The following is a 15,759-nucleotide window of genomic DNA, read 5'->3' as shown; positions in this document are numbered from 1 at the left end:
TAGTTACACTTTTTATATAGACATATTAGTCACATTGTTTTTGTTACTTTACAAATGTCTTATTACTGCACTTTATTGTACCTCCGGGCCATTAGTATTACCCCAGCAATTACCCAACGCTTCTAAAAACCAATTGGAAATGTTACTAGGTATAACTGCTTTATTATGCTTCTTCTTAGGGTGTTGTTATACAGTTGTGATTTCATGTGTTAGCGCAAAATGTGTCAATACTGGAGTATTTTGGCTCTTTTAAATGTTGCACTTAGGTTAGGGAGAAAAACACAGCATTACACCACCTGTACTTCTCACAATGGGATGGGTACAGGATGCCGGCAGTCAGAATCCCAACACCGGCATCCCGACAAGGTTAGAATACCAACACTTTTTCGGTCGGTATACTAACCCTCCCCCTCTCCCTACCCTAACCCTCCCTCCCTGCTGCCTATATTTATCCTCCCCCTAGTGCCTAAACCTAACCTGCCCCTTCCCGCACCCTAAAACTAACCTGCCCCTTCCCGCACCCTAAACCTAACCCTCCCCCTAGTGCCTAACCCTCCCCCTAACCCCACTACTTACCTTCGGGATTCCGGCGGTCGGGATTCCGGCGGTCGGGATGCCGGCACCGGGATTCTGACAGGTGTCGGGATTCCGGCAACGGCATTCTAATCCTTTCCCTCTGTATTTTAACCGCATCCCGTCATAATCATCAGTACTGTATTTAACAGAATGTATGCTAGTATATGCCTGAATGCCTCCTTCAACTACTAGAAAATGTAATTGAAGAAATAATACAAATGCAGTGGAACCTTTTGCATTGAAGCAGATTAATGCTACAGCAGTGTAAAAGTCTAATTGATTCCTTATATCCAATAATTTTGTGCTATTGACTGTGTTATTAAAGAGAGGTATTACGCTCCATATTTGCTATTCTAAAATCCCCCTTGATTTGCCACAGCAAATACTATAATATGCATCATTTATTGCAGCATGATAGGCATGGAATATTTGATTGGCATGTTATGTATTTCATTATTTTATTACCTTTTTGTATATCTAGGTTACAGTACCTGATTCTGTAAAGGCACGTTTTATTCTAGAAATTATTGAAGGAATGGTTTATTTGCATAATCAAAAAGTGATTCACAAGGATCTAAAACCAGAAAACATATTAACAAATGATGAATTTCATATTAAGGTAGGTTTCCTAGTATTTTATTTTCCTTGTGTAATAAACACTGTTTAACCTGTGATAGGAGGGATTCACAGATCTGTGCAAAGTTTAGAAGCAACATCTAACGCTTGTGTTGTCCATGCTGTGCTCTGGGGATTTGATTTTGGTGATCACTCATTTTAAGCATTGTGAGCGTATTTACAAAGACTTCAAGGGGTTTATTTACAAAGCGGTGGATTGTAAAACTCTGCTTCTGATTGTGCTGTGCCTGATATTTAAAAGGGAAATGCTTTTTCTAGCCTAATCACATTGCCCTTTTAAAAATCGGGCATAAGCACGACCAGAAGCACAGAGTTTACAACCCAAGCTTAGTAAATAATCCCCATGGTTAATGCAAAGTAAGCACAAATTACTAAAACAATAGAGCACAAAAAGATATTGGGTCTGATGCTGATTTGGGAGTAAAGCCATAAAGAGAACGTAATTGTGCATCTGGGCAAACCATGTTGCAATGCAAGGGGTGCAAACAGGGATGGACTAGGGCTGCTTAGCCTGGCAGTCCTCCTGCACTACCCCGGCGCGCACGTCGAAGGCGCGGCGGCAAAAGGGTTGTGGTCTCGCTGAAAAGGGGTGTGGTCATGCCTCACGGGGGCTAGCCGCGAGTCATAGGGACGTGGCCTCGCTGCACGCCTCCTTCTGTCAGTATCCTCGTCTGACCAGATGCCGGAAAGCGGAGTTGCTTGGCCGGGGTTTGCAGCCGGACCAGCCCATCTGGCCACGGGCAATTCTGACATTTGCCAGAAGTGCCAGATGGGCAGTCCGGCCCTGGGTGCAAATATATTTATTGTTTTGCATGCAGGGTACATACTGCTTTTGCGTGTATCCCATGAATACTGGAGAGCTTTATTTTTGCACTGCGATTTACAGTTCAGTTTGGTCACACTCCTCTCATATCTAAATCTGTACATTTTATATCTGCCCCATTAGCAATGCAGCATGGTTTTGCCAAGGTGTAAGTTACTTGCTCTTTCTTACTCTATTCTCAACTCAGAATGCGGCCCATTGTATTTTCACCCATACGCAGAGCTGCATGCCGCTACATCAGCAGCATATGCGTTTTTTGTTTACTATAATCATCATTTGTGTTACTGCAGGTCTGCATGAGTCGTACTCAGCCCACGTTGAATACCCCTTCCCACCATGCCGTTCAAGGCACAGGTGGATGCAGATGCATGTAGGGCTGCATAGGCGCATATGCGTACTTTTGCTTTCTAAACATGAACAAAATTATGCAAATTACATTACACAAACTGACAAAGTAACCACTATGATCAGCCTCTTCATGTTTGCCTTTGTTTATTTTATCATTTTGCCTGCTGGGATGTAGTTTTTCTCCACTGTTGGCTATTTTGATTTATTGTGCCTAAATGTATTATATTTTGTCAATATACTTTTACACAGGTAAGGTATTGTATGGATTGGAACGATTTGTACTATAAAAAGAGACATTTACAATTGTTTTTTCAGTTTTTCTTGTGATCACTGTAATGACAAGCCTCATTAGAACAAGTTGCCCACCACTTCACAGGCTCGCTTTCAGTACAGTTTCCTCCAAAAATAAAATTGCGATGTTGTTTCTCTGTTTCACTGTGAGTATGATTTTCTTTGATGTAAATTAGGTTTTATGTTTGTTGATATTATCGGTGCTGTTACAAGTGTATTGCCTTAGACACTGTGTTAGTGCACAAATCTGGTCTAAGGTGTGGTCGCTGTCAAATGTAGAATGCTGGTTTTCCAGACTTCCTCCTTTTTCGCGGTGGTTCCGGATACCAGACAGCTGGATCCCTTCATCCGGATTGCGCCTCTCCTTCCTCTCCTGCTTCAGCATGACCACAATGCTCCTCTTTTGACAGACCGTCTCCGTGTCACTTTGTGCTCCCAGTCCTGGTTTTAAAAATAGGGGGGAAAACATTGTGTAGGGGACCCCCTATATTTGAAACCAGCACTGGACCAAAAACCGACCAGGGCGTAATGTCACGGGCCGCCAGCCAATCAGAGGCTTTGACACATGTGAGTCACAGCCAATGAGCTGCCGCTACATGTAAAGTGGCCTCTGATTGGCTGGCAGCCCGTGAGAATTTCAGATGACTGCCGTCATCTGTCATTTCGCAAGGTATAGGCATGTGTGGTAACACACATACCTATACTTGTCCGGTTTGGTGCGGATATTAGTTTTTTGTTTTGCAAAGTGTTGTGGATGCTACAGAGACTGGCTCGAGGATAGAGGTGAGGTACTCTCATTGGATTTCTACATGGAGAAGGGGACAGATCACCTGGCAGCAGGTAAATATGTGTGAGTGGGGTAGGTAGTTGTATGTAATAAAGTTGTACTTTAGACGGTGTGTGAGTGTTGTGGTTTTTAACTATTTATTTAACAGTGGGGGTACAGGTGCCAGCCGCCTGCTGGCACTTGTAGTTCCACAAGTGCCAAAGGGCAGGTATGCTGGCTCCTGTAGTTCCACTGTAAAATGCAATAGTTTCTCTACTTTTACACTACTATTACCCCCCGTACCCACAGCCCAGGGGTGCGGGGAAGATCCCCAGGCTTCAGACTAAGCCTTGGGTGCTCGGAAGAGGAGGGACCCCTTTATTGGGGGGGTCCCCACCTCCCCTGAGATCCCCAGCTTGGGCTGACTGGCTTGCGGTGTTAATGCTTTTTAGGAACTAGTACTAGCTGAGCAGCCCGGGGCTGGTTATGCCTTTGGGGGGGGGGGGGGGGGCCAGGGAAAAAGGAGACTAGGCACTCTATTCCCAACACCAGGACAATATTTGAAAAATGTACATTTTAATCTAAAGCTGCTATCCAAAAATAGGTGTATGCTAAAAAACCTATAAAAGACAAAAGTATACAAAGGTGTAGACAAAAATTTTTTTAATACAATATATAAAGAGTAATCAACATAAAACACAAAATTATAAAAAGTGACATTAAATAAAACAAATATGTATATATTAAAAATCAAGTAGTCTAAATCGGCCGGTGTATCCACTTAATTGTGTCAGCCCCATATAAAAAAATATTTTGAAAAATCAATACAGATCTATATATTACTATCCAAAGATGGATGTGGTGATGTTTAATATCCTTTGCACACATGTGCTACTTATCACCCCTTCGCTTTGAAGATATGTTATGAACAAAGATCCAGAATTAATGTATGGCTTTTTGTTGTTTGGGTTAGTAGTCAAACATACAGGCAGTATTTAAGAAGCAGAGCAGCAATAATTTTATGTAGTATTGCATAATCAGTACTTCATTGAATTTTTCCAGTTATTTTAAGCAGAAATCCAACAGGCATGTATACAGTTCAGGGTTATACTCTGTGAAGCCATTGTTAGTTTATGCCCATATTGTTAGTACAACTTTAATCCACATGCAGCAAAACTTCAACCACATCTGTGGACAATCAGGAGTCGATTGTTAGTTTATGCCCACATTGTTAGTAAACCTTCGATCGGCATGCAGAAAAACTTTAATCCACATCTGTGGACAACCAAGGGGGGGGGGACCCTACGTCATTTTTTTGATAATTTTTAACCATTTACACACTGTTTCCATGCTGAAACATACACAAATCACACTGATCTGTGTATGTTTCAGGGAAACTCGCAGCTGTGGAGGTGGTCTATTTGCAACTTCTATTTACTTCCTGATTTGCCTGCAAAAACTGCTGAATGGAACAAAACGAATAATGGTATATTCCTGTGTTAGGCTGAAGTGAAAGAAAAGTACGTCAGAATGAGTCGATGGTGTATTCATTTCTAGTGAAAAAAATTGATCAGCTGCAGCAGGGTGGCTGATGTTTCTGGGAGTGAGAGTGAGGGCTCTGCCACGAGGTCTATTACCCCTAGGGGGATGGGAGTTGTTATTGCTGGGGATCATTTTAAACTGGGGGAGGCTGTTTCTAATGGGGTTTGGAAGTGAAATTACAATAGAGGTTTATGGATAAGGGGGTTAGGGGGGGGGGTGGCAAAATATTCCCTAGGTGTATTTTTAAAAAATATATAATAATTTTTATATATTTTTAAAAATACTTTAACTTAATTTAACAAAAAAAAGTCAATTCCTGTGTGATTTTGCCAAAAACAAATTGTCAGTTAAGTGATTAAATGTTCTCAATGCAACATAGACCTAGAGAAAATACATTTAAATTAAAGTAATCTGCGTAAGTGAAAAAAACCTACTTATGGCAATAACTTTGTTTGAAACCTTCTAGTTAGTTAGCTACACTGGTGTGGAAGATTGAGTAAAGCTGTGTTTTAGACATAGAAGGCCTGATTCAGAAGTGGATGCAGTGCTGGTGTTTGCACAGTTAAGTGATTACTTGCTACTGTGCATGCATGAAAGTCCTGAAAATGGGATTCCTATGGGATGCAAAATCCAGACGCCGGCATCCCGACAGGGTTAGGATACAAACACCTATCGGTCGGTATAACCCTATGCCTAAACCTAACTCCTCCCCCCCCCCCCATGTGCCTAAAACTAACCTCCCCGTACCCTAAACCTAACCCTCCCCCCTTAGTGCATAACCCTCTCCCTAGTGCCTAACCCTTCCCCTAACCCCACTACTTACCTTCGGGATTCCGGCAGTCAGGATGCCGGCTCCGGGATTCTGACAAGTGTTGGTATTCCGGTGCCGGCATTCTGAGTTTTGATTCGGCGTATTGATTGGATCCCCCTGACAACTCCTACAGTGCATGCGTCACCCTGACTGTACAGCTCCAAACACTGTTATGCACGGGAGTGCTGCCATTAGGAAGGCAAAATCATGGGCGTTCCTGGGTGGTGACTGGGAGGTAGCCTGAAGTGAACGCAAAAAAAGGCTGTCTCAGGGGTGTGTTATGGGAGTGTTGGAGACGTGAAAGCGGCTATGTTCTCAGGCGCAGAACCGCAGCCACAGAGGCCATGTTCAGTGGAATTTCAGAAGGAAACACTGTGTCTGCCATAGGCTGGTGCAGATATTGATGATGAATGTTATGGTGCGCTAATGGTGGAGTGTTTGGATCCACTGGCGGAGTTGCACTGTCCACAGGCATTGAAAGTGGGTGTCTCAGGGCATTTGCATATTATCACTGCTGCGACTCCGCAAAAAGGTGCAGTTGCAGTGGCATTAGTGTCCACCTCTGAATCAGACCCAAAGTTTTAATCTGGTTAATGTAACTTTTTTAGAATACTAAACAGGATATTTTTCCAATGTTTGTATCAGGGCATACGACTTTAGTTTCTATAACATCTTCTTAATTAATTGGTTGACTTCCTTATGCTCTGAATTGCAGATAAATGCCCAGAACCACTGTGCCTGTGCACTTATAGCATTTTGGAACCGATTTCTTTATTAATAGTTATTTATATAGCTCACACATAGGGGTCAATTCAATTAGGTGCGAGTTCATCTCCCCTGTGAGAAAGTGCAACTGCATGCCGCACTTACGGTATCTCTGGTTCGGGCTGCAAGGGGGGTGAATTGGCGTGCCATTGCTGGCGTTTCTATGACGTTTCAACAGCAGATTGCCCCCTTCGCACCTAATGGACCCCATAGTGCGCAGCACTTTACAGAGAATATTTCTGTCATTCACATCAGTCCCTGTCCCGATAGAGTTTACAATCTATATTTTCCATCAAATGGACACACATACACAGCAGCCAAGTAACCTACAAGTATGTTTTTGGGAGGAAACTGGAGCACCCATAGGAAACCCAGGCAAACATAGGGAGAACATTCAAACTTAACATGAATTGAAAATTGAACTCATGACCTCAGTGTTGTGTGGCAGTAATGCTAGTGACTATGCCAACTGTGTGCTGTGTAACTGATTATTCACAAGTGATCTTATCTTTAGAATCTGTTGGTGGATTTTTTTTTATTTCAACAGATTGCAGACCTCGGCGCTGCCAACTTCCAGAAATGGAGTACTTTGACTAAAGAGGAGACGGCTCGGAAAAGGAGTCTCATCAAAAGTGGAACAGCTAATGAGAGCAATGCTGGAACGTTGAGCTACATGGCACCAGAGCACTTGAAGAGTATAAATCAAAAGGCCACTGAAAAATCAGATGTGTACAGTTTTGGAATAGTTATTTGGGTGATACTAAACAACAAGGAACCCTATGAACGTAAGACAGTAGCTTCAGTTTTTTACCCTGTTTTCTATAGTCTGTTTGTTTTTTACCGCACAAAGGGGGAGATGTATTGTAGATCCTGGCGCCGCTATATGAACATCTGATCTAGTGCTCCGGCGATCCCTACCGGAGCACCAGGCTGATGCGCTGTGTCACAGTCTCGGCCGGCTCCACTGGGCATGTTTGGGATCTCGCAAGCATTGTGAGATCCCACTTGCAGCTCCCGGAGCCGGCAGCCTGCTGTGGTGATAGGGCAATGACAGCTGCCACTGACCGTTCATTCATAGCCCAGCTTATTGGCGCTATCTTGTAGATAGCGCCGATAATGACGGGCGCATATCGCCCCTGTCATTTACCGCCTAACCCTTCAATAATACATGGGGGAGAAGTGTTCATCAGAGCAAATAAAGTGCGCTGATACCACTTCATTCCCATATCGACACATAATACATCTACTCCAAAGTGCATTATTTATATGAAACATGATTTCAATGAACGCTACATATCACATATGTGCTTCTAATTTTATCCAACTTTGCCTTAATGTACTGTATATGTCAAACAAACTATACTAAACTGTTGTTGCATTAAAATTTTGTGTCTTTGCGCTGGTGAACAGAAACATGTTGGGTAGTTATTTTTTTACTTTAATTTTATACAATTAAAGAAGTATGGAGAAAATTTTATGTATCTGTTTATGATTTTAGCATTTAGTTTATAGTAGGACTTTCTAAACTATTTCAATAAAGATTCAAATTGTGGCTGTGAAATAGTTTTGTAGCCAGTTGCTAGAATTTTAATTTGCAATTTAATTTAAATCTCATAATTGTTATCTATAAATTAAGTATAATTTTGCTAAAGGTTACAAAAAATATAGAAGATGCACAAATAAATATGAAAAGTGATAACTAATTGGTGTATTAATGAGTAGCAAACAATAATGTTGCAGAGGGTCATGTGTCATGGAGACCCATACCAAATGGATTGAAGATCTGTGCTTTGAGTCCTTGCCCACATGTTAAGAACCCCTGTTGGATGCAGTGACATCATAGTCATGTGGGATAATGCATTCCCTAGTATAAATACATAGCTAAAATCACAGAGGAGTTCTCTGGCCATATAAAAGCGCAACAATGTATTGAGTGCTTTTGTCCAGGTCACAGAAATCTAATCTCATTTCTAACATACCGTATATACTCGAGTATAAGTCGACCCGAATATAAGCCGAGGTACCTAATTTTACCACAAAAAACTGGGAAAACTTATTGACTCGAGTATAAGCCTAGGGTGGGAAATGCAGCAGCTACTGGTAGTAATCCCCCCCCCCCGGTACTGCCCCCAGTAGTAATCCCCCCCTGGTACTGCCCCCAGTAGTAATCCCCCCCCGGTACTGCCCCCAGTAGTAATATCCCCCCCTGGTACTGCCCCCAGTAGTAACATCCCCCCCTGGTAGTGCCCCCAGAAGTAATCCCCCTGGTAGTGCCCCCAGTAGTAATCCCCCCTTCCCCCTTGGTACTGCCCCAGTAGTAATTTTCCCCCTCTGGTAGTGCCCCCAGTAGTAATTCCCCCCCTGGTAGTGCCACCAGTAGCAATATTCCCCCCTGGTAGTGCCCCCAGTATTAATCCCCCCCCTGGTACTGCCCCAGTAGTAATCCCCCCCCTGGTACTGCCCCCAGTAGTAATATTCCCCCTCTGGTAGTGCCCCCAGTAGTAATACCCCCCTGGTAGTGCCCCCAGTAGTAATAACCCCCCTGGTAGTGCCCCCAGTAGCAATATCCCCCCCTGGTAGTGCCCCTAGTATTAATCCCCCCCTGATAGTGCCCCCAGTAGTAATCCCCCCCTTGTACTGCCCCCCAGTAGTAGCCCCCCCAGTAGAGAGAGATGTATTTAAAAAAAAAAAAAAACACTTACCTGAAACCCCGCTTCTGCTCCCGACGCTGCTACTGCATTATGGGAGAGGCGTCGTCATTACCCACTGCGGGAGCCGGAAGATGGCTCCCGCAGTGGGAGCAGCAGCAGCCGATGAGTGTCTGACAGACTCTCATCGGCTGCTGATTACAACAAACACACAGCTGCCGGCACCAGCGGCTGTGTGTTTGGCACTGTGTAGTGCTGACCGAACTCCATCCGGTCAGCGCTACACACTTGGTGCAGCTGTGTCACAGAGATACAGGGTCTCATTCAGACCCGCTCGCGAGCGCAGGACGCTCGCAAGCGGGTCGATGGTACCCAAATGTGCATGCGCACGACGGAGGCTGCTCCGTCGTGCGCATGCGCGAGACCCGGCAAGCGACGGGGGAAGCCGTCGCTTGGGGTCTCGCATCAAAGGGGACGTGCTGTCGATGTTGAGTGACAGCACGCCCCCTTTGGTGGGCATGCCGGGGGCGTGGCTTGCCAGACGGATGCGTTCCCATGGGAACACCTACCATCTGGGGCCGGCCCCACTGACATCACTAGTGATATCAGTGGGAGTGATTTTGGCTCTGATAGAGCCAAAATCACTCCAGGGCTTGCGGCAGCGAGACCCTACCACAGGGTCTCGTCGCAAGCCCGATGGTCGCGATGGTCTTGACCATCGCGACCATCATCATGGACGCTCGCATAAGCTGTGGGTGGTAACCCACAGCTATGTGAGCGTCCAGGAGGACGCACCAAAAAAAACAAAAACGCCCTGATTCAGAGCGGGCGCTCGTTCAGAGCGTCCGGCTCTGAATCAGGCCCACAGTCTGCACCGAGGCCCGCATGGTACGCTACTCAGAAAATGTGCTGAAAAACTCTTCTTATACTGGAGTATATACGGTAAGTAATAATTTACAGCAGGAGGGGGATTCTTCATTAATCAATAATGTACAACTTTTTATAATAAACACTGATGTTACGACCCAGACCTGAAAGCTCACAATATTTATACAGACCTTATTCACCAGAGTTTATAAACATATTAACATCACTTGTGTATTGTACCACTATTTAAAGTTAATTGCATTATATATCTAAAACAGCCTTCACGGTTACCATTTCTAAACAGTTTAGCAATAGATTCATTTTGGTTGCATGGTTCACTTTAAAGCAACATTAATGCATGATTACAAATGCTGCAAATTCCTCATATAGAATAAAGAAGTACATTATATCTATTTGATTTTTGTAGATGCACTTAATGATCCACAGATATCACATTGTGTGAGTGATGGTCAAAGGCCAGAGGTAGATGCCAGTCTGTGCAGCTGCCTGCAGGAGGCATCAGATCTCATGCAGGAATGCTGGAAGAGCGAACCAGAATCTAGACCTTCATTTAAAGGTGAGGTTTTAAGATTCCCCCCCACCCCATTTTTTTTTCTGCTCCGATTATATAACATTATAATTAAGTTTTGGTAATTAAATCCAATAATTTCTCATCAAGAAGATATGAAGGGTACTATGAAATAATTTGTGTGTATTTAATGCTTTTTAGCATAAAGGATGGAAATTCTCTTGTTTTGTTCGCCATAATTGCTAGTGATATATTTTTGCCCAGATATTTAATTTTTCTGTTTTTTGCAGTTCAAGTGAACATTTTTGGATAGAAATACTTTTTGGGGAATATGAACAGGTAGGTAGGTAGGAGGAGAGGTGTTGGGGTGAGGACAGTGTGAGTAATATGTAATCCACAACTTAAAATAATTTATATTTCCTACTATCAATACCTACAGTATACCTGTCCGGTTGCGGCCTAGAATGGCCGTTACCTCAGCGCCGGCTTCCCCTGGCCTCCCGAGCAGTCAGACGTCAGGTGTGGTGACAAGTGACGCACTGAGGATTATTCCTGGGGTCTGCTAGGACATCCATGTGTTGCGCCGTGATTTGGTTCCTGCGGTTGCCGTCATGGACGCAGCCATGACAGTCTACATCACCTGATTAACCTTCACCCAATGGTAGCATGGTTTGCTGTCAGCTGACACTATCCTCCAATGGATTGCTACCTAAGGGTATTTAGCCGGCCTCTGCCGGCCTCTGGGCAACAGGAAGTTGCCTGAACAACTTTGCTACTTTCAGTGATTACTTGCTGTTGCAGCGTTCCAGGTTCCACGTTCCTTTCTACTAGTGAAATATTCCCAGTGTCATTCACCAGTGTGTGTACTCAGTACGTCAATCGAATACTATCTCCTAGTGCCATTCTCCTGTACCAGTCCTGCGTCTGGATCACCAGCGTGTGTACTCAGTACGGCATTAGAGTACTGACTCCTAGAGCCATTCCTCCTGTACCAGTCCTGCATCAAGATCACCAGCGTGTGTACTCAGTACGGCATTCGAGTACTGATTCCTAGAACCATTCTCCTATTCTCTTCCTGCGCTGTCCATGTGTTTGTGTTCTTCTGTTTCCTACTTGTACCGGATACCTAACCAAAGCGCCGCAACCTGTTTGCTGGGTGCAGCTTAAACCCAAATCCCAATTGGAGGGGTGACTGGTGAACACTTTCCAGCAGGTTAGACTCTGCGCCTTTGCTCAGGTCTAGCCAACATCCAGTACTTGTGGATGAGGAAGACCTATATCCAGGCCCCTCGCCTCGTGTTCTTTCCCCAACCTATGACCCCGACTTCTAATCCATCAGTAAAAATCTCCAGAGGCCAAACGTGACAATACCCTTAATATCCTAATTTAAACTAATCAAATTCGCTAAAGGCTCTATAGTAAATGAATATATTAAAGGAAACCATGTGCGTTCTTGTTGTTAGCCATTATTAATAAAATAATATAATTTTGCCGCTTTTTCTCCTTTTTCATAATACTTTTGTTTTTTTAACTTTCAGAAAATAGTTTTCATTTTTTTCAGATTGTAACATAAAATTCCTTGTTTTGATAATTTAAGTCTAAATTAATTAATTAAACGGTTATATGTATGTTTTCTAACCATTGGAAGTAGTCAATTCTAAAATATTACACTTTTTTTAATATGCATTACAAACCTATTTGAATAATCACATGCAGTAGTATCTTGTGATTGGTTTAAAGAAAAGTAATCATACAACTGCTGAGATAATGTAGATTTACAACTAATATTTGGAAAAGATCCTTTTTTAGGCATCAAAGCAAGGAGAGAAGAAATAAAATCCCAGGAAGGTTGTGTTATCAGAGCATGATCTGACTATGGAATAGAATGTATTCAAATATTTTTGAAGCTCCAAATACACCCACATTATTCATACTGATTCTAGAATATACATCATGCAGATAAAATCGATATTCATTTACTAAGGGATCTTGTAGATTCCAAGAATCATATCATAAATAATTTTTATGACCATTGAGGTGAAACTAGTTTGGAAAAGGTAGTTACCATATAGGGAAAGTTTATAACGAGCATGCAGTGTGGACCGGGCATAAGTGAAAATGGGCCTGTTTGGAAAGCAGGTGCAAGTGCTCACTGATGATGATGACTGGTAGCAAAGCAGTCACACACACAGATGCAGCCATATTTAATGCATGCTTCTTTTGAGTGAAGTACACATATTTACTTCCATCTGTCCATGCAGCAGGTAAGATAGAAGGAACCAAAACATAATTTGTCTGGAAATCCAATCAATGATTCAAGTATGTTTCCGAAGCCAGAATAGATCTAAAAGTAGCCAATGAAATGCCTTATATGTAAAAAGAAAGGAACTATGCTCTTTATGTAGAATGCTAACATAAAGGCAAATAGAGGCCCTCATTCAGAGCCGTACGCTCTGAGCAGAGCGCACGCTCTGAATGAGGGCCGGCCTCCATGAAAATGGAGCGTCCTCCTGGACGCTCGTATAGCTGTGGGTCACCACCCACAGGCTATACGAGCGTGCAGTTTGATGGCCGCGATGGTCAAGACCATCGCGACCATCGAAACTGCGAGCCGGAGCCTGCGGTTGAGGTTTTCAACCGCAAGCTCCGGAGTGATTTTGGCTCTATCAGAGCCAAAATCACTCCCACTGACATCACTAGTGATGTCAGTGGGCCGGCTTCTGATGGGAGGCGTTCCCGTGGGAACGCCCCCGTCAGGGAGGCACGCCCCCGGCACGCCTACCAAAGGGGGCGTGCTGTCAATCAACATCGACAGCACGCCCCCTTTGATCAGACACAACGAGCGAAGGACTTTCCTTCGCTCGTCGCGTCTGGCGCATGCGCACGACGGAGCTCCCTCCGTCGTGTGCATGCTCAGTCCAGAACATCGACCCACTTGCGAGCGGACAGCCGCTCGCGAGTGGGTCTGAATCAGGCCCAGAGTGTCTGTAATAGAGTGATCGAAAAGGGGCCCGATTCAGACCCGCTCGTTTGATGCTTATGCAATTTCGGGAAGGCAGGCGATCGCACACCAAGGCATTAGCACGCCCACTATGTTTTGGCGTGCAATCGCTTTGTGTATGCAGATGCCCACCAGCCTGTCTTAAGACGCCCACTTGCGCACGTCATCTCCAGGATGTGTATGCAACCATCGGTACATCGAGCACCATCGGAAGTGAACGCAGCGCTTGTGGTTGACTATACCCTGCCGCAAGCACTGCGAGCACTTCAGTGTGAAATTCAACCAAGGGACGTGTACTATGACGCTGCCTCTTAATTATGCATGCCTCTGAAACGGCGTTAAGACGCTCAGGCACGCCTGCTTTCGCACCTCCACTCCCCCATTTCTAGTGGCCTGCCCCTGTCACCACCCACAAACGACTTCTCCTGTCACTCATTGTACTGGGCAGTCTATGAGCGGCGAACGTACGCTTCCCGATCGCTCGCACTGGTTCGCGCACGCGCATTGCGATGCATGTGCAGAATGCAAAAACCGGCTGGCTGCGTGTTAACGCTTCCTAGCGAGCGGGTCTGAATTGGGCCCAGTGCCTTCAAGAATGAAGCTCTCATCAATACTCCTCTAAGAGTCCGTGGTTTCTCCAAAGGAATATTGGGGATTCCAGTATTTTATACAGAGATGTATTGATTGACATTTCCTTCACACTCAAAGTATAGAAGGTAGAAAAAGTAGTTTCCTTGAAAAAATCCTTTAACATTGAATAAAAAATTTAATGTTTTTTGATTCATTCAAAATATTTTTTATTGATTCTGAAGCATGTCATGAAAAGTACAGTTTCCCATTAAAAAAACCACGGTGTGGGCTAATATACGTTCTATGAGATACATATAGGAATAGCTCCATAAGAGCTACCAGGAATAATGCAACATGAGTCATACAGTGAGGTTGGGAATGTGGTGCAGCCATTGGGGCAAACCAGTCCTAAATTGCTACGTAAGCACAAATAATGACGAGAAATTGTCCCAGTGGTGTAGCAGACAAAAGTGTATCTAGAGTACTATCCCAATTATGGTCGGAAAAATTACTAACAATTTGGCTCACGTAGTGCTGTACCTGGTAATAGGCAAAAGTAAATGAGGACAAAAAGTCATATTTCTCAACTGCCTGGTGGAATGTGAAGGACCTCTTAAGACTTCCATCTACCAAGAACCCAACAGAGTGTATGCCCTAGCTGCTCACAGTAGGAAAGGATTCGCAGTTAAACCATGTTGGAACTCTGGGTTTCGTAGTAATGGGAGAAAGAGTTTAATGCGCATTCAAGCCCTGTTTATGATGTAATACATGCCATAGCCGACGTGTATTTCAAAGAAGAGGATTCACCCACTGATCTGCAGGTATCTCTTGATCCTGGAGATACCAAAAGGAAACTAAATTACAGTCTGTTAGAAAGTTCCCCTCAAGAACTGAATCCGTATAAATATGTTACTAATCACGTAGATGCCGTAAAAGTGCTGCATGGTTGTAGCGTGTAATGTTGGGGAAATTAATTACCCCATTGCATTTAGTCTGCTGAAGCCGAATTAGTTTTATTCTGTGACGTTTATGTTTCCAAATAAACTTAACAAAGACCGAATTAAGCCTCTATCCAGATCCCTAACCAAAGTCGTGATAGCCTTCGATACAGTGCATACGGAAAGAATTCACAGTGCATCACTTTTTCCACATTTTGTTATGTTACAGCCTTATTCCAAAATGGAATAAATTAATTGTTGTCCTCAAAATTGTACACACAATACCCCATAATGACAACGTGTAAAAAGTTTTTTTGAGATTTTGCAAATATAATTTAAAAAAAAAACTAATAAATCACATGTACATAAGTATTCGTAGCCTTTGCCATGAAGTTCAAAATTGAGCTAAGGTGCCTTGTTTCCATTGATCATCCTTGAGATGTTCCTACAGCTTAATTGGAGTCCACCTGTGGTAAATTCAGTTGATTGGACATGATTCTGAAAGGCATACACCTGTCTATATAAGGTCCCACACTTGAAAGTGCATGGCAGAGCACAAACCAAGCATGAAGTCCAAGGAATTGTCTGTAGACCGCCGAGACAGGATTTGTTTCGAGGCACAAATCTGGGGAAGGGTACAGAAAAATA

At 43.7% G+C, this 15,759-nt stretch overlaps 1 protein-coding gene across 2 annotated transcripts in view; it reads left to right on the top strand.

Annotated features, from left to right (window-relative positions):
- RIPK1 (receptor interacting serine/threonine kinase 1) overlaps positions 1-15,759 on the top strand; it is a 103,512-nt gene that overhangs the window by 45,599 nt on the left and 42,154 nt on the right. For both annotated transcript variants that reach the window (XM_088471718.1, XM_088471717.1), the window contains exons 5-7: positions 1,058-1,195; positions 7,106-7,343; positions 10,501-10,650. In XM_088471718.1, the coding sequence (XP_088327844.1) occupies positions 1,058-1,195; positions 7,106-7,343; positions 10,501-10,650 (526 nt within the window). The remainder of the gene's footprint in view (positions 1-1,057; positions 1,196-7,105; positions 7,344-10,500; positions 10,651-15,759) is intronic.

This window comes from Taudactylus pleione, unplaced genomic scaffold, assembly GCF_031769625.1.
Source record: "Taudactylus pleione unplaced genomic scaffold, aTauple2 ptg000116l, whole genome shotgun sequence".
NCBI lineage: Eukaryota > Metazoa > Chordata > Amphibia > Anura > Myobatrachidae > Taudactylus > Taudactylus pleione.
The sequence above is the reverse complement of the archived record's forward strand: the minus strand, read 5'-3'. Positions and strand labels throughout refer to the sequence as shown.